Source organism: Triticum aestivum, chromosome 2D (genome assembly GCF_018294505.1).
Source record: "Triticum aestivum cultivar Chinese Spring chromosome 2D, IWGSC CS RefSeq v2.1, whole genome shotgun sequence".
NCBI classification, from domain to species: Eukaryota; Viridiplantae; Streptophyta; class Magnoliopsida; order Poales; family Poaceae; genus Triticum; species Triticum aestivum.
This window is the reverse complement of record NC_057799.1, coordinates 40588640-40607712: the sequence shown is the minus strand read 5'-3', so window position 1 is coordinate 40607712 and position 19073 is coordinate 40588640. Positions and strand designations below refer to the sequence as shown.

Below are 19073 nucleotides of genomic sequence, written 5' to 3'. Positions count from 1 at the left end.
CGTGCGGTACAAAACCGTATTCCGTATGTATTAACATGGCGCAGTGCACAAGCATGAAGCATGCACAGTACGAAGGTACGGTGGTACCTCCTCCTGCTCTAGGGGACCGACCGTGCGGTGCTCTGTCACCTCACCGGACGCTCGTGGGTGCGGGGTGTCGTCGTGTCCTTGCACTGCCTGGAGGTCAGGGCGCGTCAATGGCTACATGTCAGTCGTTTGCCACGAGCCGTCACATGAGCCAGCACCTGCATGCGCGCATGGAGCAGAGTGCTCACCTTCTGGCCCCAACACTGGCAAGGCCCAAGCTCACCACCAAGGCCGACGAGCTCCCCGAAGCTGTCGTCGTCCAGGATGCGGGTGACGCCATGGCCGGCTTCGTGGGCCTCCTCCGCCAGCTCGGGGACCTCGCACAGTACGTTGCTCCTATCCTGCTGGCTGCTACAAATTCACCAGACTAGCCCCTGAATCTGATCTTCTTCAGGCTCGCCGCGGAGGTGTTCGACGGCCTGCATGACCAGGCCACGGCGGTGCCTGCACGGGCGTGCGGCCTCGCGCTGGGGGCGCGGCGGCTCGAGGCGGAGCTGCCACTCATCGAGGAGCGGCTCCGCCGTCGTTGGAATGGACAGGCTTGTGTACTTCATCGGCTAGAAGCTCTGTGTGGCGTCGCAGGCCACGGTGTCGATCGGCCGGTGACTCTGGTGGGAGGAACAAGGCCGTGCTCCATCGAAAAGTTCATCTAGCGATGCCACGGGCCTCCGCAGCTGTCAATGCTGGACAAGTAACAACACTTCTATACCAAAAATTAAACAGCTCAAAAAGGATATTTTTTTCCTGGTTAATTTTAGCTTGTTTTGGGTGCAGGTATGATGCTGGTGGCGAGGGAGCGTGCTTGAAGAGATACACCGACCCCTCCTTCTTCAGAGCCCACTCTGCACAGCATGAATCAGACCTTCAGAGTTCAGACAACCATTCCAAACCCCCTGCCAAGGAAGCCCACCATAACAAATACTCCAAGTAAGTGAGTAACACTTCTTAACTTTCCCTATCTCACTTCTCCCTTCTTTCCAGTTTTCCTTCTAAGTGTTTTAGCATCCAAATTAACCTGACATTTGAACCTCCTGTAGATTTAAAACAGGCGCATTGTCCGATATGCTCCAACAACTTAAATATCGTCACATGATCAGAAGAAAGAGGCGTCAAAAGCACAACTTTCAGAATCAGGGTTCGTCACAAGATGAAGCATCTGAACCACACGTTTTGTCTTCAGCTGATTCGCCTGAAGCATCAAACTCCGAAGCGCCATGCCCTGCAGTACCAGCGAACAAGGAGAGGAGCAGTGACCTCGTTGACAGGACCAGTTCGTTCGGGGCATGGCTCTCTCCAAGTGTAGCCTGTTGTACTGATGCGTGTGAAAACACACCAGACAATACTGATGGATCTTCCAGCCATGGCACAAACAAGGCCGACGAGAATGCCAACAATGCGACAAATTCTCGTAGCCCCCTTGTCGACTTCATCGCCTCAAGGGTCGAAAGCTCGCCGAGCAAGCTATCTGTCAAGAAGCACAGTGACCCGTTAACAAAATCCTTCCGGAACATGGCTAAGAAGCTGCTGCTTGAGTATGAATCAGCAGAGAATTTTCGTAACAGCAATCTAGTGCATTCTGAAGACGTACCAGATCCAGATGAAGTAGCATTTTACAGCAAAACCACCAAGGACACTCACCAAGACGCGGCGACCTCGGAGCAATCCGACGATCCTTGTGAATAACCTTGTCCACCAGCTAGCATCGATGGAGAAGCAAGCGGCGGTATCACCGGTCAGAACCCGAAAAGGGACCAATCAGTGTATCTTGGCTACCAATCCGGTATTCAGCTGCGATGCTTCTGTGCATGGTTTTCACCTTCAGTTTCAGAAAAAAAAATCAGCACCAACCAAAATTCAACTGTGATCCTTATGTTTTCGGTTTGCATTTCAGCCAAAGGGCTGAAATATTCACTTGAATTCAATTCAATATTTGAATTTTTTAAAGCATTTAAAAAATATCTGAATTCCTGTGTATTACTGAAATATTTTGACCAAGGTAAATAATTAAGTGTCTACTGAAATTCGTGAAATTCAGTGAATTTCATCGAAATCTCACTGAAAGTGAAAACCATGTTCTCTGTCAGACAGTGAAGAGTGTCATTTACATGGACTGCATACACCTTCAGGCCCTGCTTTATACAGAAAGCACAACTGTCGACAACATCCTGATGCGATTATCAGCTACATAGTGCAAGCAAAAAACAAAAACTTCATGGTGATATCACCTGTGATTGTAATGGTTATCAATCAAGGTACATAAGGGGTCTGTGATTGCATTGCTTGAACTTAGAATACTTGAACCAAAATTACCATGATAAACCGTGCAGCTAATTAATGACAATTCATTTCAAGCTATCCGAAAACATAAGACTAGAAAGATTCAGGCAAGGATGTTCATGCTGATACCACCCACTGAGACGCAGCGTGCGGCGATATATTTCTCGATAAGGAGCCTGAGGAAACTGATCATCGAGAAACATTCAGAAAAGCTTGGAGACCTCATGCACTACGTTGCTCCTGTCCCTCCCTTCCTCCTGTTGCATACGCTATAATTTAGCGTTGGATTTCTATACGTGTGTGCTCAGTTCAATGACCTGCACGACCAAGCCAAGGTCGCGGCCACAACGCGCGCTGCGTCATTTCGGACTGCGTCAACCTGCGCAACTGCAAGAGCACAAGGCACGCTGCATCATTTTGTACTGGGCGATCAACCATCTGCTCAAGCTCTTTTTCTTGGTGATCGTGGTTACCGTCTCTGTAAGGGGACCTATACTCTTCTTTCCCCCCTCAAACATCCTGGGATTCTCTCTGCTGAACTCTATTGTTGGTGTGTTGGCGGAGGAGATCCGACAGACTTGCTCTGTGATGGCAGTCTCTGCAAGCTCCACCTCTGGAGCCGTAGCATCTTCACATCCAATAGCCGCATGGATTCTGGTGAGGCTAGAGAGATTCTCAATGCCAAATTCAAAATCTCCATAAAGAGACAACGTCTCTAGAGCGTTGAAGTGGAGCCTAAGACCCCGCAGCCGTGGCATGGCTCCTCGATCAAACTGCAGCTCATTCCCACCAGCCTTGCATGTGAACCAGAACACCTTAAGACACGGAAAGGCTCCACTGCAAATTATCACCCTTCTTCTTTGTCTTCTGGAAGATGAGTGCGTGTCCGTCATGGCAGCGACAGGTCCTGTAGATACTAACTTGAGAAGGATAAGATGGGGCACGGACGCGATGATACTCAGACCTTGCTCTCCCAATTGACTAATTTCAATATTCAAGTGGGCAACACAGGGGGCCATACAAAATGCAGTACTTCCCAAGATTGCACCAGATATGGCCAGCTCAAATCTTGGCAACTGGTACGGACACAAGTCCAGTTGGCCAACCAAGTCACCATCAAGACAATGCAGAGATAGGGATTGAAGGTTAGAGTGTCCAACCGCCCTTAGGAAATCGAGAATGGCACGTGCACTGTCCACAAATGGGTCTAACCCGTCAAAGCTCAAGCCAAGGACCCTCAACCTCTCCGACTGAACCAGCAGCTCTACCACCTTATGGAGTGACTCGATGTCGTCGACACGGATCGTTGATACTTCTCGTAGTCCTTTAATTATAGGGATATAACTCAGCATCTCCACAACATCTTCAATCAATAGGCATACCATCCTTTCCAATCCAACTATAGATGCAGGCAGATTTCTCAGGTTCATGTGCCTGACATCCAGCGTCTCCAAGTGCTCCAGCTATCCAATTTCGCCTGGTAGCAGCCCCTCTCAGTCCCAAGTATCTTAGCAGAATCAGCCTCCAATGCCTTTCAGATGGTGGCTTCTCAAATTACCATTATCTTCCACATCGAGTACTCGTAGAAATTTGAAGGTTCGTAGAACAGGCTTCCCTTTTCTGACCTTAGGATATGTGGGGAGGGTTGTCCATCCAACACGCCGGCAAACTTGGAGGCTTCGCATGCTAGATAGGCGCCAGGTTCCTAAGGCCAGCGTGTCGGCTTCATCTTCCTTACTGCAGCAATCAAACGAGAATCGTCGAATCGGGTACCATGGAACTAGTCCGGACCTCATATCTGCACCCGTTGTCGCAAAGTTGTCTTCCCTAGACAAAGTTTTGATGAAGTCAAGGATCACACCATGCACCACACATCCTACAGCCTGGCCATCTTCGTAGCCAAACACTGGCTGAATCAGCCGCCTACAGATGAGCTCATTGAAATAGCTTTCTCCTCTTCTCCACAAGTTTTCTTCATGTCTTCCTAAGAAAAATCCCTCGGCGATCCATAGCCGTATCAAACGGTCTTTCTTGATGGTATAATATTCTGGAAAACCACCGAGGTATAGAAGACAAGACTTCAAAGGGGCAGGTAGCTCATCATAACTCATGCGCAATAACTTTCTCATCCCATCCGATGTGGAACATTAGTCTGATGTTGAAAGGATACGTCTCTCATGAATCTCTGGCTCAGCTAGTCCTGCAGATTTCCTGCCAGCTGCAATAATTATTGCCAATGGCATGCCGCCACACATTTTCAACAACTCATTTTCAGCGGGCCTTTTTGCCTCCTCATGAAATAAAGTCTTGGATTCTTCCTCGCTAAGAGGCTCCATCTGGTGGATGACATCAACTGGGCGCATAGAACAACATTTGGCTACCTCGCTGATGCAAGTTGTGATCAATACTCTACTTCCAAGATCATTCTCAGGCAAAACACAATTAATAACATCCCATGCCGAGATGCTCCAAATGTCATTAATTAAGATGAAATACCTGGCATATAGAGGAACATGGTTAACATTATCAGCTAATTTATGTTCAATTTATACAGATGACATTATAGCAAGCTGGTTCTGTTTTGTTACTTATCAACTCAATAATTCTGAGAGTCAGTTAGATCCAACCAAATGTCTCTATTGGTTACCAGTACATTCCATATGCATTTGTTATCCTAATACTTTTAAACAGAAAAGGTGATAAATTTTGATTTATTTATTCTTTCCATTGATTGCTTGTTTGCTCTGCATGGATAAAAAGATTGACAAAACACAAACAAATACAGAGATAAAAAATGCTAAAAATTCAATCTTTCATCATGATTATCTTGTGATGCATCAAATAACATTATCCGTTGTTAATTTGATGCGGTTTCAGATAAATAGAATGGGAAAAGCACAATGAATAGATCTATGAACAGCCTCAGTTTGCATTCGGTGATGTTCTTTTTCATTTTGTTGCTACATGAAAGCATAATAAATATGTCTATCTACACTATAACAATGTAAACGAGAAATACCTCTTCGTGACGAGGTATTCCCTGAGCTCAGTTAGACTTGATTAATTTCAGGAGTTTCCGTGCCATTCTGAGGAATAGTGCCCTGAGGCTTTACTTGGTGAAGCATATCCAGCAGAGTGCCCGCTAGAGACGGCCTTCGTCCAAGAGTGACAAAAGCTCGACACTCAAACTTGCATTGAAGCTTTGCATGTACCACCTTGGCAAGGGTAGTCTTACCAAGGCCTTCCATTCCGACGATAGATACCAACACTAGCCTCGGCTGTGCGGTAGTCAGAAGCATGCTAAGCTTACTACTTGGTTCTTTGAGAGCAATGATGTTGGGGATATAACTATTGGTGTAACCCGCCCAGGAGGGGCCGGGTTACGCCAGGCGATTCATTACATGAAGCCCAGTATCCACTCTGAAGATGGCGGTTCAAATAAGTGCCAAAGGCCCAAGGGCGACTTAAGGCCCGTGGTGATAAACCGCCGTAATGGCATGACTTGTATTGTAAGGAAAGATTAAGTAGTCATCGAGCCGGACGCTGTCTATGAGCCGGCCGGGACTCTGTAAACCGTCGGGCGTCAACCCATGTATATAAGGGGACGACTCAGCGGCGGCTTAGGACAAGTAACATCAGATCGAGGGCTAGGTCAAGCGGATTCGCTCCCTGGTCATCGAAACCTTAGTAAAACACCCTCAACTGGATTAGGCTATTACCTTCACCGTAAGGGGCCGAACCAGTATAAACCTCGTGTCCTTTGTCCCGATTAACCCCTTCTTGCTTCCTAGTTGCGATGGCTCTACGACTAAGTCCTTTGGCTAGGACATCTGCCGTGACAATTCCACGATAGTTGGCGCCCACCGTGGGGCCAGCGCATGGTGGATTTGAGTTCTTGAAGGGCAGCTTTGAAGGGCTCAAGGGATACGTTGTGGGCCGGATGACCAAGAGTCGTCGCGGCAAGCTCTACATCGACGACGAAGGCTGGGGCCCCGACGCCGGCTCAATCGAGTACGGGTACCGGGTCCCCTTCGGCGGCATCCATGTCTTCATCGGCCGGATCGGTGAGCCGGGCCCTGAGCCGGACATCTGCACCGACATCATCGAGACGGCTCAGCGTACGAGACCCGCCCGAGCTCAGCCTGCCATGAACCGTGCCTTCGTGGGTTGCATCCATGGAGAGGAATTTTTTGAAGAGTCTGTGGATGCTGGTGAAACGGCCGTCTACTCTGATGGTGAGTCGTCCACAGGTGAGACAGATTCGTTGTATCAATTGCAAGACGGCGGGCTTGGGGGCTGTTCCGATGGCAGCAGTATTCCGGACCCCTTTGAACCGCCGAGCAGGTTAGGGATCTTCATGGCTGGTACGCAACCCCGTCAAAACTCTACAGCTGCGGCGACAATAACTTCCAGGTCAGCGGCGACCGGGGCAGGAGGCCCTGTGCGCCCGCCGGCTCAGGTGCTGATAGATCTCACGGACAGGCTGACGACCCTGTTAACCGCCACGGTTAATCCGGCGGATCAGGCGGAACATGACGCGGCGGTGGCCCGGGTACGTGAGGAGATAGTACAAGCTAAGGGAGACTTGGCAGCCGAGGACACCAAATTGGCCGCAGAGCGGGCGGCTTTGGATGCGCGAGCCCAGCAGCTGCAATCAGAAGCGTTCCGGCTTACGATGGATTTAAATGCATCTAATGAGGTTATGAGGAGAAAGCACCAGAAGTCTCAGTCCCGTCTGCCTCCTTTCTATGACCCTAGAAACCTCTTCCGCACACCCGGCGAGGGCCCCAGTAACCCGCCGGAGACGAACCGGAGCGGGAACGCCGGTTCAGCCACGTGTAACAGAGCCTCCTCATGTGAACACTGCGCCACCTCAGTATGTGCCAACACCACCGGGTCATTATTCTAACCCGTTGGAGAACATGATTGCTGCAGCAGCACGTTTGGCGGCTCTCCCGGTGGAGGGCGACTCTCCAACGGCGATTGAAACACGAAGGGTCAGAGAACTTCTTCAGATGGTTTTGGCACAGCAGGAGGCTTACTCTTACAGTCGTGACAGGATTCATTCGACACCTCGCCCGAGCCGGAGTCTGAGTTATAGCAGACGTATGGAGTCTGCGGCCATGTCAAGTAACGCTCAGCGTCGTAACCAGCCAGGTGGATATAACCCGGCGCACGGTTTGGTCGAGCAGGCGGTTGAGCAGGCGGCTTACCAGCCTGTTCCGGCTTACCCAGCGATCTCTGTTGAGGCAGGTGTGGCCACGAGAACCGGCGGTGTTCCATGTTTGGTACCGGCTCTGCGTAATGAGCGTCTGCCCAAGGATTTCAAAGGGCCCCGAAAGGTGCCAAATTACACGGCCGATTTACAGCCTGGGGCATGGATTGAAAGTTATGAGATGGCCATGGAGTTGTTGGAGGTCAGTGATGCGGCAATGGCTAAGTACTTCACTATGATGCTGGATGGAACGGCCCGGACTTGGTTAAAGGGGCTGCCACCCAACTCCATTGGGTCCTGGGCCGAGTTAAAAGCCCGGTTTATCCAGAACTTCAAAGACACATGTAAGCAGCCTATGTCAATTGTGGACTTAACTAATTGCAAGCAAGAGGAAGGTGAGTCCACAACTCATTGGGTGCGCCGGGTGAAGGAGACCTTGATATATGATTTGAGGGAAACCTTTGACAATCTTCGGGTCTACAAGATGATGCTTAACCCGAAAAAGTGTGTCTTTGGAGTGCCAGCTGGCAAGCTCTTGGGTTTTCTGGTTTCTAACAGAGGTATTGAGGCTAACCCGGAGAAGATCCAGGCGATCACCTCTTTGGCTAAACCAAAGTGTATCAATGATGTTCAGCGCTTGGCAGGTCGCATTGCTGCTTTAAGCCAGTTCATAAGCCGGTTAGGTGAAAAGGCCATACCACTGTATCAGATGATGAAGAAGACAGATGACTTTGTCTGGAGTGACGCTGTCAATGCTGCTTTTGAGGATTTGAAGAGGCAGCTTACTGAGCCGCCAGTCCTCGCTGCTCCGGTTGATAAGGAGCCATTGTTATTATACGTGGCGGCTAATGCACGATCCGTCAGTGTGGCCATTGTGGTGGAGCACAAGGAAGCTGGCAAAGAGTATCCGGTTCAACGGCCGGTTTATTACGTCAGTGAGGTGTTAATTGGTCCAAGCAATGTTATCCACATTGGCAGAAGCTCGTCTATGGGGTGTTCATGGCAAGCCGGAAGCTTAAGCAGTACTTTCAAGGTCATCCCATCACTGTGGTAAGCTCTGCTCCTTCGGGAGGTATCATTCAAAACAGAGAAGCTACAGGACGAGTCGCCAAGTGGGCGATTGAACTTGGGCCTCATGGTTTAAAGTATGTGCCACGCACGGCTATCAAATCTCAAGCGCTGGTGGACTTTATCAATGATTGGACAGAGCTTCAAGTGCCTGAGGAGAAGCCGGATAACACATACTGGACTGTTCATTTTGATGGATCCAAGCAACTGGAGGGCTCGGGGGATGGAGTCGTTTTAACTTCCCCTCGAGGTGAAAATTTTTGTTATGTGCTACGATTGATGTTTCCCTGTACTAACAATGCAGCTGAGTACGAGGCTTTGCTCCATGGTCTCCGGATGGCTAAGGAGATGAACTTGAGCCGGGTAAGATGCTTCGGGGACTCAGATTTGGTGGCTCAGCAAGTATCAGGCAAGTAGGATTTCAAAGATCCTCTCATGGCGGCTTATCGCTGTGAGGTTGATGTCATTGCTGGACACTTCAAGGGTTACATAGTGGAGCACATTGATCGCAGAAAGAACGAGGCGGCTGACGCCTTAAGCCGGCTGGGGTGTCAACGTAAGCCGGTGCCACCCAATACTTTCTTGGATATTTTGCACAGCCCTTCTGTTAAGTTGCCCACAGAGGAAGACTTGGCAGTCCCAGACCCGGAGGCGCAGCTGGTGGCGGCTCTCCATGTTATCCCGGATTGGACAGTGCCATACTTGGCTTACATGATCCGGGGAGAATTGCCTGAAGATGAAACCTTGGCCAGGCAGATAACCCGGCGGTCTAAGTCAATGACGATTGCCAATGGAGAGCTTCATCATCGCAGTGTTACAGGGGTGTTTCAACGTTGTGTCTCTCCTGAGGAGGGTCAGCAAATACTCCGCGAGATTCATGAAGGCGATTGTGGCCACCATGCCGGCTCAAAATCCCTCGTGGCCAAGGCTTTCCATCATGGTTTTTATTGGTTGACGGCTCATCCTGACGCAGAAGATCTGGTTAGAAAGTGTGATGGTTATCAAAGGTTCTCACGAAGGGCTCATGTGCCGGATCAAGAGTTGAGGATGATTCCAATAACTTGGCCGTTCGTAGTCTGGGGACTTGACATGGTCGGGCGTTTCAAAAGGTCGAAGGATAAAAAGACCCACCTCTTGGTGGCGGTTGACAAATTCACGAAGTGGGTTGAGGTAGAGCCGGTCAGTAAGTGTGATGCAGCCACGGCGGTTCAGTTTATGAAAAAGGTGATCTTTCGCTTTGGTTTTCCACACATTATTATAACTGACAATGGTACAAATTTATCCAAGGGTGCCATGGAGGAGTTTTGTCAACGTGAGCACATCCAGCTTGATGTTTCGTCTGTAGCTCATCCTCAATCTAATGGGCAAGTCGAAAGAGCCAATCAGGAAATCTTGAAAGGCATCAAACCCCGGCTTATGGTTCCTTTGAAACGAACGCCGGGTTGCTGGGAGGAAGAGTTGCCTTCTGTGGTGTGGAGCATCAACACCACCCCCAACAGGTCCACGGGCTACACACCTTTCTTCATGGTTTATGGGGAAGAAGCGGTGCTACCAAGTGACATCCGTCATGACTCGCCCCGTGTGGCGGCTTACGTTGAAGCTAATAACGAGCAAGCCCGTCAGGATGCACTTGACCTGTTGGACGAGAACCGTGACTTGGCAGCAGCCCGTTCGGCGATTTATCAACAACACCTGCGCCGCTATCACAGCCGCCGGGTTAGATCCAGAACCTTTCAAGAAGGTGACTTGGTGCTCCGGCTCATCCAGGATCAAACAGACGCACACAAGCTATCCCCGCCTTGGGAAGGGCCCTTTTTGGTCAGCAAGAACTTGCATAACGGGTCATATTACCTCATTGACGTTCGAGAGCACAAAGACTCACGTAAGTCGGAGGAAGAGACCCGCCAGCCGTGGAACATCGCTCATCTCCGGCCTTATTACACTTGAGCCACCGGCTCTCGTGATGTACACACTCTATCAATGTATATATTATGATAAGTAATAAAGCAGGACCTCTGTCCTTATCATCCTCAACAATCGTGTGTTTGTCATAATATTTTTTGCAGATGATCAAAGGAGGGACGGATCGTATTCGAATCTATCTTTTCTCTTGGTCCGGCTTATGATCGTATTCGAATCTAGCCGTTAAATTTATGGTCACTTGGGGGCTTCCTGTTCAAACATAGGTCGTATTCGAACCAAAGAGAACATAGTTGTCGAAACCCTTTTGATCGGCACACTGCCAAACTCATTAGAGGGCTTCTTGATCGTATCTGAATCATAGCTTAACCTCTTTTGGGTCCGACTTGGATCGTATTCGAATAAGGGTCATTAAAAACCTCTCAAGGTCATTTGGGGCTTCCTGTTCAAACATAGGTCGTATTCGAACCAAAGAGAACATAGTCGTCAGTACCCGCTTGATCGGCGCAACGCCAAAGCCACTGGGGGCTATATGATCGTATTCGAATCTTAGCTCAACCCCTTTGGAATGGTTTACTGATCGTATTCAAATCAGAAAACCTTAAAGTGTTTAAATTTTTGTATAAGGTTGTTTCACAAGTATTACTTGTCTTTTTTTCACTTAAGACCTTATTCTCTCCAAATCCAAGTACATATCCAGTTTACATTTAACCCGGCTTGATTATGAAGTATAAGTTATAAGTATGTATCAGTGATTATATAAGCCGGCGATATGTGGAGCTGCCAACTTTTACATGATTGAGCGGTCACCTTTACTATCTGAGTCACATAAGCCGGCGGTATCATTCAAATGATCGCATGTATAATATCATCAGTATATATTTAATAAACAGGCTTATTTATCTATGACCCGTCTTGCGGTAAGCCGCCAAGATACTTGTGGTCTCTTTCTCTGTATGCAGGAGGATTAAAAGGCTTTCTTAAAACATCCAGAGAAAAGATGGTAAACATAGCATAGATACATATCAGATGGCGGCTTAGCAAAATTGCGCATAAGGCCACGACAAAGTTAAGTGTATCCACCCTATTACATGACTTTCTAAGTCAAAATGATTAACATTGTTTTCAACATAATGTAAACATGAGCCGCCTGGCGGATCAGTTAGTTGGCTGGCCTGAAGCTTCCGGCTCATCCCTTGCCGCTTCGGCGTCTTGTTCCCTCTCCTGGAAGGTTGATGATGACCAGTCAATGCCATTCAAAGCTTCAAATATGGCCTCGTCATCAATTAATACGGCCGGATCAACTTCAGGGGCGAAGGTGTGCTTACGAGTTGGAGGGATCAGGCTGATTTCTTCATAATGTGGAGTTGGAATCCGCTGATTGTCTGCGTACCCGGTTGGTATTTGGTAAGGTCTGTGTCATTACCAATCAAAGTGGCCACAGGGCGTATTTCTTTCACGCATGCAGCAAAGTCCTTCTGCTCAAAAGTTGTGCCGTCCTCCTTCAAGCTTGGATAGCCAACGGCGATGTCGGCCGGGTCTAGCTCTGGCAACCACGCCTTGGCCCGGCTCAATGCAGCTACAGCTTCGGCTCTTGCAGATGATCGCCTTAGTTCGTTAACCCGCTGGGGCAGCACGGCAAGCCGTTTCAACACATCTGCTAGGTGCGTGGGGACTTGGTTTGACAAGGCCACTTTGGCTAAAGCACGTTGAGAGCCGGTGTAAAGTTTCTCCACCAGCGTGTAAACCGCCTTCAGCTTGATCAGCATGTTCTGATTTAGATTGGAGCTCCTGGGGCCTGCATTACAAGGTCAGGTAAGTCGATGAAAATATTATGCTTGTCACAAAGATTTAACGACTTAATGCTTGCAAGGCGGCTTACCAAAGATCGCTGAGACCATCTGATAGATATGGCGTTTTAAGCCGGTCAGTTCAACCGTCGCTTCTGCAAGAGCCGCCTCAGCCGTTTCGGCCCGCCTGGTTAAAGCAATTTTTTCATCTGCCCAAGCCTTTTTCTCCACTGCAAAACTTTTTGTTAACTTTTCTTGTTCAGATATACTGAACTCGAATTTGGAGTTGGCCTTCTGGCTCTCGATCTCTTGTGCTTCCAGGCGGTTCTTCAGATCAGCTATCTCCGACTCAAATTGGCTGGTGATGGCCTGTACAAGTACCGGGTCAAGATCCGGGTTATTATGAGGCATTATTAAGTCCCAAGTACTTTGCAAGCAAAGTTACTTAGCACTTGGGGGCTAATGTATGCTGAAGAAATTTTTATGGTGGCGGTTCATAGTTATAAGTCCCAAGCACTTTGCAAGCAAAGCAACTTGGCACTTGAGGGCTAATGCATATTGTTGTTTAAACATTTTTAAGATTTTTCTATAAACCATATGAAGAGTCGGTTCAATCATATTGATTAACCCGCCACTTGGGGACTACGGGGTAAGCCGGAGTTTTTCTATGATTACCTTAACTATGTTGCTAACCTTGCTAAGTTTCTTTCTAAAGTCTACAGCATATTCATCATAAGCAATAGACTTGGGGGCTGGCATGGTAAGAATAAATGAACGTGGAAAAAAGTTCGTACCTCAGATTTCTGATATATGTGTTTCACCATGTCAATCTCGGCGTCACGGCTGCTGTGCACTTGGCTCATATAGCCGGAGAAGGCTTCGTTAATACTCAGGTGGGCGTAGTCAGTGACACCCAACTTGGCCTTACGGCGTTCCAACAGCTCATCCTTGGCTGAGCATTTGGCCAGTACAGTTGGCCTTCCCGGCTCAACATAGCTGGTCTTGATGATCTCAACGTCAGCATCTTGACGGGTAGTTGTTTTGGCCGGGCTTGGGCGTCCGGGTTTCCAGAGCCAACGGCGGCTTGTTTCACTGGCGGCTCAACAGCAGGCATTGGTGTATCTTGAGTTTGCTCCGGCGGCGGCTCAGGAGCGGAGGATTCAGGCGCGGCTATTTCAAGTTCCGGCTCAGTCCTGTCCGGTTCTTCGGCCGGCGGGTTTTTCTTTGTCCTCTTGCTGAGCTTTGCTTGTCCAATTCATAAAACAAAGGTCAGTATAAGTATAACAAATTGAAGTGAACACAGGCTAAGTAAGTTATTCGTACCCTGGAATGGTCTTAAAGGCCGGAAGGCTGGACTGCATTGACTCACCAGAGGAAGGTGAAATTTCCTGATAATTTGAGTCGGAAGAATTGAGCGGTTGATGAATGAGACCCGCCAAAGGATAAGATAAATACAAATCGGAAGAAACCTCGTTCCGGCGCTTCCTTGTTACGTCAGGTAAGCCGGAGGAGATTTCCACGTCTTTGCTAGTCCGGGTCTGCCTCCGGCTTTCATAAATCTGTTGCTTCAAAAGAAATTGAGGATCGAGGTAAGCTAAGGGATGTGAGAATCTTACTTTTCGGGTTACTCGTCGGATTTTCTGTCTTGGCAAGGGCTCGGAGTCGGAAGAAATAATAGTTACCTCTTTAGTTCTGCCTTGACTGTTTCCCGTGTCCTCCTGCTGACAATCAGTGTCAATAAGATAGTTAAGAAACGAGCCAAGAGAGTCAAGGGCTACCTCCGACTCAGAGGAATCGTCCAACTGAAGCAAGGCTGAGGCGCCAGTCTTGCTCCCTTTCTTTCGGGCGGCGGTTTTCCGGGCGGTTTTCTTGACCTTTCTGGCCTTCTTTGCAGCTCATGGTCATATTTGACTTACCAAAAGTCGTCAGTGGCCTGTGGATTGTAACAATAGATTTTGAGTAAAAGGAAAGATTGTCAAAGGTAAAAGTAAAAATTCTTGAATGGGCGGCTTACAGGAGGAGCCGGGTTTGCCTTGCAGAATGGGCTTAGGCCAACTGTGCCACAATCTACCAAGCTCTCGTTTAAAAGAGACTTGGTTATGTTATCAATCATGTCATCGGGTAAGTCGTCAGGACTATGCCCCAGAGGATCATCTTTCTCGCCTGTATAATTACACATCAAGCCGGGGCGGCGGCTCAAAGGAATAACCCACCAGGATAGCCAAACCCGGACCAAATCAATGCCAGTTAAGTCGTTCCCCAAGAGAGCTTTGATCTTCTTCAGAGTGGGGGCAAGCTTCTGGCGTTCGGCAGTGGACAGTTTGTCTGGAACAGGGTGATTGGATTCAAGGCGCAGAGCGCGAAAGCCGGCCAGAGGGTGCTCGTCAGCTGGAGAAGTGTCTGGACAGTAAAACCACGTCTGGTTCCAGTCCTTGGGATGACTCGGTAGTTCAGCGTAAGGAAAAAGGCAGTCCCTGCGTCGCTGGATTGAGATTCCACCAAGTTCCAAGCTAGGCCCATTGGCACGTTCATTCTGGCGGTTTAGATAAAACGGCTCTCTAAAGAGTAACAGATTGGGTTCTTCTCCAAGGTATACTTCACAGAACACTTGGAAGTTGCAAATGTTTGACACGGAATTGGGCCCGATGTCTTGAGGTCGCAGATCAAAGAAATGCAGAACGTCTCTGAAATTTTTTGAGCTGGGTGGAGAGAAGCCCCGGATCATGTGATCAGTAAAAACGACGACTTCTCCTTCTCTTGGATGAGGTTTCTCCTATAAGGGATCAGGAGCACGTTACACCTAACGGGAGCTTTGGGTGCTTTGGGCGGCATTATGACGATGATAGCCTAAGACAGAATAAACTTCCGGTTCAAATTTAAGCCGGAGGAAAATATATCAATGCATATTCAAGATGGCAGCTTAAAGAGGGGCTAATGGTGTATGGATAATTATGACGGATTAGTTAAGCCGCCGTAAGCAGTTAAGGTTATTTAAGCCGCCGTGAGCGGTCAAGGTTATCTATTGAGTATCACAGTTAAAGTCTAGTGGTGTGAGCCGCCATGGTGAGGTGAATCTAACAACACAGTATTTCGTCTAAGTGTTACACAAACAAGTTTCACAGGTGGCAGCTATTATTTTGGATCAAATGGCTGTTCGGAAAGGAAATATTTCTAGACCTAAAAGCTATGTACAGGTAAGTTCATGAGCTCGAACAAAGCCTCTGTGCAAGGAAAGGGATCTGCTAATATCAAAAATGGGAACAAAAACAACTACCGCATGAGTATATAGCATCTTTTGGATCTGAGGAGGTGCGGTGGAGAAGCTATGAAGAAACCGAGATGAACTACGAAGAACACGGAAGAACTCGAAGCCCTAATGCGGATCTGAGAGAGGGAAAAGCGAGGACTTACAGTTGCAGGTCTACTGCGCAGGGTCGCCGCCGTGCTCTGGTCGGTTCAGGTTGATGCAGCGGCCAAAGGTCGAGGAAGACGAGATGGTCGGCGGCGGCGGCGGAGCTCGAGCGACAGTAGGGTTGCGAGAGGAAGAAGACGAGGAGAGGGGAGAATGAGGAAGACCTGGTCGTGCTTATTTATAAGGAAAGACATAAGTGGGCGCGAAAAACGAGGAGGCTAAAATATGGTTATCCAGCTACTCGGACGCCTCGATTCTCAGGATGGTCATTAAAGATAAGGATCCGTTGAGATATGATTGAGCAAAATATTAATTAAATGGAAGATGACGTCACGGCGGGTTATCACAAGTCCAGAAGATGACGTCATGGCGGGTTATAAATTCTTGCGCAGGTAAAGCAGAAGATTTTTCTAAGGTGTTGAAGATTGACATGAACCAATTCAAATCAATCTGGGGCCTAATGTTGGGGATATAACTATTGGTGTAACCCGCCCAGGAGGGGCCGGGTTACGCCAGACGATTCATTACATGAAGCCCAGTATCCACTCTGAAGATGGCGGTTCAAATAAGGGCCAAGGCTCAAGGGCGACTTAAGGCCCGTAGTGATAAACCGCCGTAATGGCATGACTTGTATTGTAAGGCAAGATTAAGTAGTCACCGAGCCGGACGCTGTCTATGAGCCGGCCGGGACTCTGTAAACCGCCGGGCGTCAACCCATGTATATAAGGGGACGACTCAGCGGCGGCTTAGGACAAGTAACATCAGATCGAGGGCTAGGTCAAGCGGATTCGCTCCCTGGTCATCGAAACCTTAGTAAAACACCCTCAACTGGATTAGGCTATTACCTTCACCGTAAGGGGCCGAACCAGTATAAACCTCGTGTCCTTTGTTCCAATTAACCCCTTCTTGCTTCCTAGTTGCGATGGCTCTACGACTAAGTCCTTTGGCTAGGACATCTGCCGTGACAATTCCACGACAAATGAGGTCACGGGTTTTCTCCTCATAAATAAGTGGACAATCAATGGAGGTTGTACTGAGCTTATCACTATAATGCTTCAAGACCTCACGCGTTTCCTGTATCTTGGCCCTGTAGTCCTGGATTAGTTTTTCCTGCAACTCATCCATGTCCCTTCCGGCTTCTCATGGACCAAAGTTTCCACTTCGCTGACCAGCTCACATGTTCGATCCATCCACATTGATTGCTCAAGACTCACCGGTGGCCCAAACTTATAGGGGAGTTCCTTTTTAAGGCTCTCCAGATCTTTATGTAAATTATCGATGATCTTGAGCCGGTCTTCAGTTGGAGTTGGACCGAGAAGGTCGCACCACGTGAAGAGCTCAAGCACTTTGTGGATCCGGGACTTGAACAAAATATTCATATCTCTCTCCGATAAATATGTGCTCTTTGGCTCGTCGATCCACTCTTCCATGTCAAAGACCAGGTCCCTGGCAAACTTCGTCCACAACAGGGCACCCCGATCAATCGCCCGCCCCCGCCGAGCGTGTCATAACCCTTCTTTAGGTTCACCACGCCTTGACATAACACTTCCATCATCTTGGGATGATTCTTCTTCAGTTTTCTGGAGTTGAGCTTGGCGAGCAAGGAGTTGATTGATCTGGTCACCATAGGCTCGTCCGCCAAACTGAAAAATCCTCTCTTTCTGTCACTGAATTCATCTTGTGTGTTTCAATCTCTCGCTCTACCATTAGGGAAGTGGTGTGGCCGCCGTACACCACAAATCGAACTCGCGCTGTCCAGATGTGGCCGTCGCCTCCTGCCACTTTCAATATGTGGCTTCTCTAAATTGCCACTTCCAGGATTGGCTTCGCAAAATTGCCACTCTGCTCGTTGGCTCCTTGATTACCATGCCACTTACCTCCTTTTAGTGATTTTCTTTTTTTCCTTTTCCATTTATAAGCATAGGAAAAGACCAAACTACCCCCAAGTCTATGTATACAGTACCCGTACTGAGATTTGATTATCTGCATCTGGTATTCTCGTTCGAGCAGAGGAGAACGAGCCACACAAATCTTGTCGTCAGTAAGAGCACCTGCTCACGCCCCCCGCCCGGTCGCCATCATCGCTCGCTCCGCCCGACCGCCATCACCGCTCGCACTTGTGCCCGCGCGCCATAGCCGCTCAGGCCGGCCGCCTGCTCGGCGCTCGCGCCGCTCGTCCCGGTCTCGCCGCTCGGCTAGGATGAGGAGGCAGGAGGGTGCGTCCCAGGAGAATGAGGAGGCGGAGGGAGACGGACGCATGGCCATGGAGGGGTCGTTGTCGGCCTGCGGGGGTTTCTCTCGATGCTGGCTGCACAGATGTAAAAACATGCTATTTCGGCGCTGTAAAACTTGTTTTAGTGCGTCGCGTGCAACGCGCTTGTTGGAGATGCTCTAAGGACCTCCAATCACTCAAAGAAGGAATACTGGAGTACGTGTTCCTTCTGAAACACTGTAACCATTTTAGTATTTGGTGTGGTACTTGCGTTTATTCAGAATCGGGGCAGCTGCATACATCTCGTCTCGTGCTAGCAACCTCCCATTGTGCCAGGCTACCCGCAATGTTCCCTGTAGATGCACGGCCAGTGCGGGGTGTAGGCGTCGCCTGGTCCTTTAGCCGGGCAGTTCTTCACGCACCCCGCCCTGTTCGGGTCGAGGGCCCTGCCGTAGACGGGACCTCCCCCATGGAGGCTGTCCACCCAACTCACCTCCTGCTCCACCTCGTCCTCCAGCCGCCTCCCCAGCGTCGACGCCGTAGGGAGATGAGCGCCAGCCCTCACCCCCGCCGCGGCGTGGCTAGTGACGACCCGGCCGCTGTATTCTCCCGGGGCTGGAGAGGCAGACGCCACGAGGAGAAGGGCCGGCGGTGAGGAGGAGCACGCGGGCCGGTAGGTTCCCGTGCATTGTGCTATCTATCTTGTATTCTTGATGAATGCTGGTCGCCGGACAATCTTTGGTGCTCATGCCGTCGTGCGCGCTTTCGATTATTATATACTAGTACAAATGCTCGTGCTTTGCAGCGGGCGTGGAAACTCAGACCTGATCAATTTTATCATATTTTGCTTTTTGAAAAACATGAATATTTATTTGTTTTTAAAAGTGGATTTTTATTAAAATTGGAATGTTTTTTAAGTAGAGCATGATCTGAACATTTTTAATATTGTGAGTATTTTATTTTTTTGTGAACACTTGTAAATGCATATTTTTTTAAAAAAAATGTTTTCCTAGAAATTTTGACCGGTTTTTTTAAAAGTAAACTATCTCATTCTCTCTCTTAGGCTCTAGCCTAGCTGGACATCTTAGCAGT

The 19073-nt window shown here is 48.8% G+C and overlaps 1 protein-coding gene and 1 pseudogene across 1 annotated transcript; one reads left to right on the top strand and one right to left on the bottom strand.

The window, feature by feature from the left end:
* The first annotated feature begins 257 nt into the window (after positions 1–257).
* LOC123055609 (scar-like domain-containing protein WAVE 5) lies at positions 258–2051 on the top strand. The gene is made up of 5 exons (XM_044479552.1): positions 258–412; positions 482–632; positions 741–778; positions 862–1014; positions 1125–2051. The coding sequence occupies exons 1-5, from the start codon at positions 258–260 to the stop codon at positions 1768–1770; spliced, it is 1143 nt and encodes a 380-aa protein (XP_044335487.1). The 3' UTR covers positions 1771–2051.
* Positions 1814–19073, bottom strand: part of LOC123055608 (disease resistance protein RPM1-like) — a 63057-nt pseudogene continuing 45797 nt past the window's right edge.

Excerpts from the sequence above, each read along its gene's own strand:
- LOC123055609 (XM_044479552.1), top strand. The coding sequence starts at position 258 with ATGGAGCAGAGTGCTCACCTTCTGGCCCCAACACTGGCAAGGCCCAAG. Across the intron at positions 413-481 it reads CAGCTCGGGGACCTCGCACA|GCTCGCCGCGGAGGTGTTCG; the intron begins GTACGTTGCTCC and ends GATCTTCTTCAG. Across the intron at positions 1,015-1,124 it reads CACCATAACAAATACTCCAA|ATTTAAAACAGGCGCATTGT; the intron begins GTAAGTGAGTAA and ends AACCTCCTGTAG.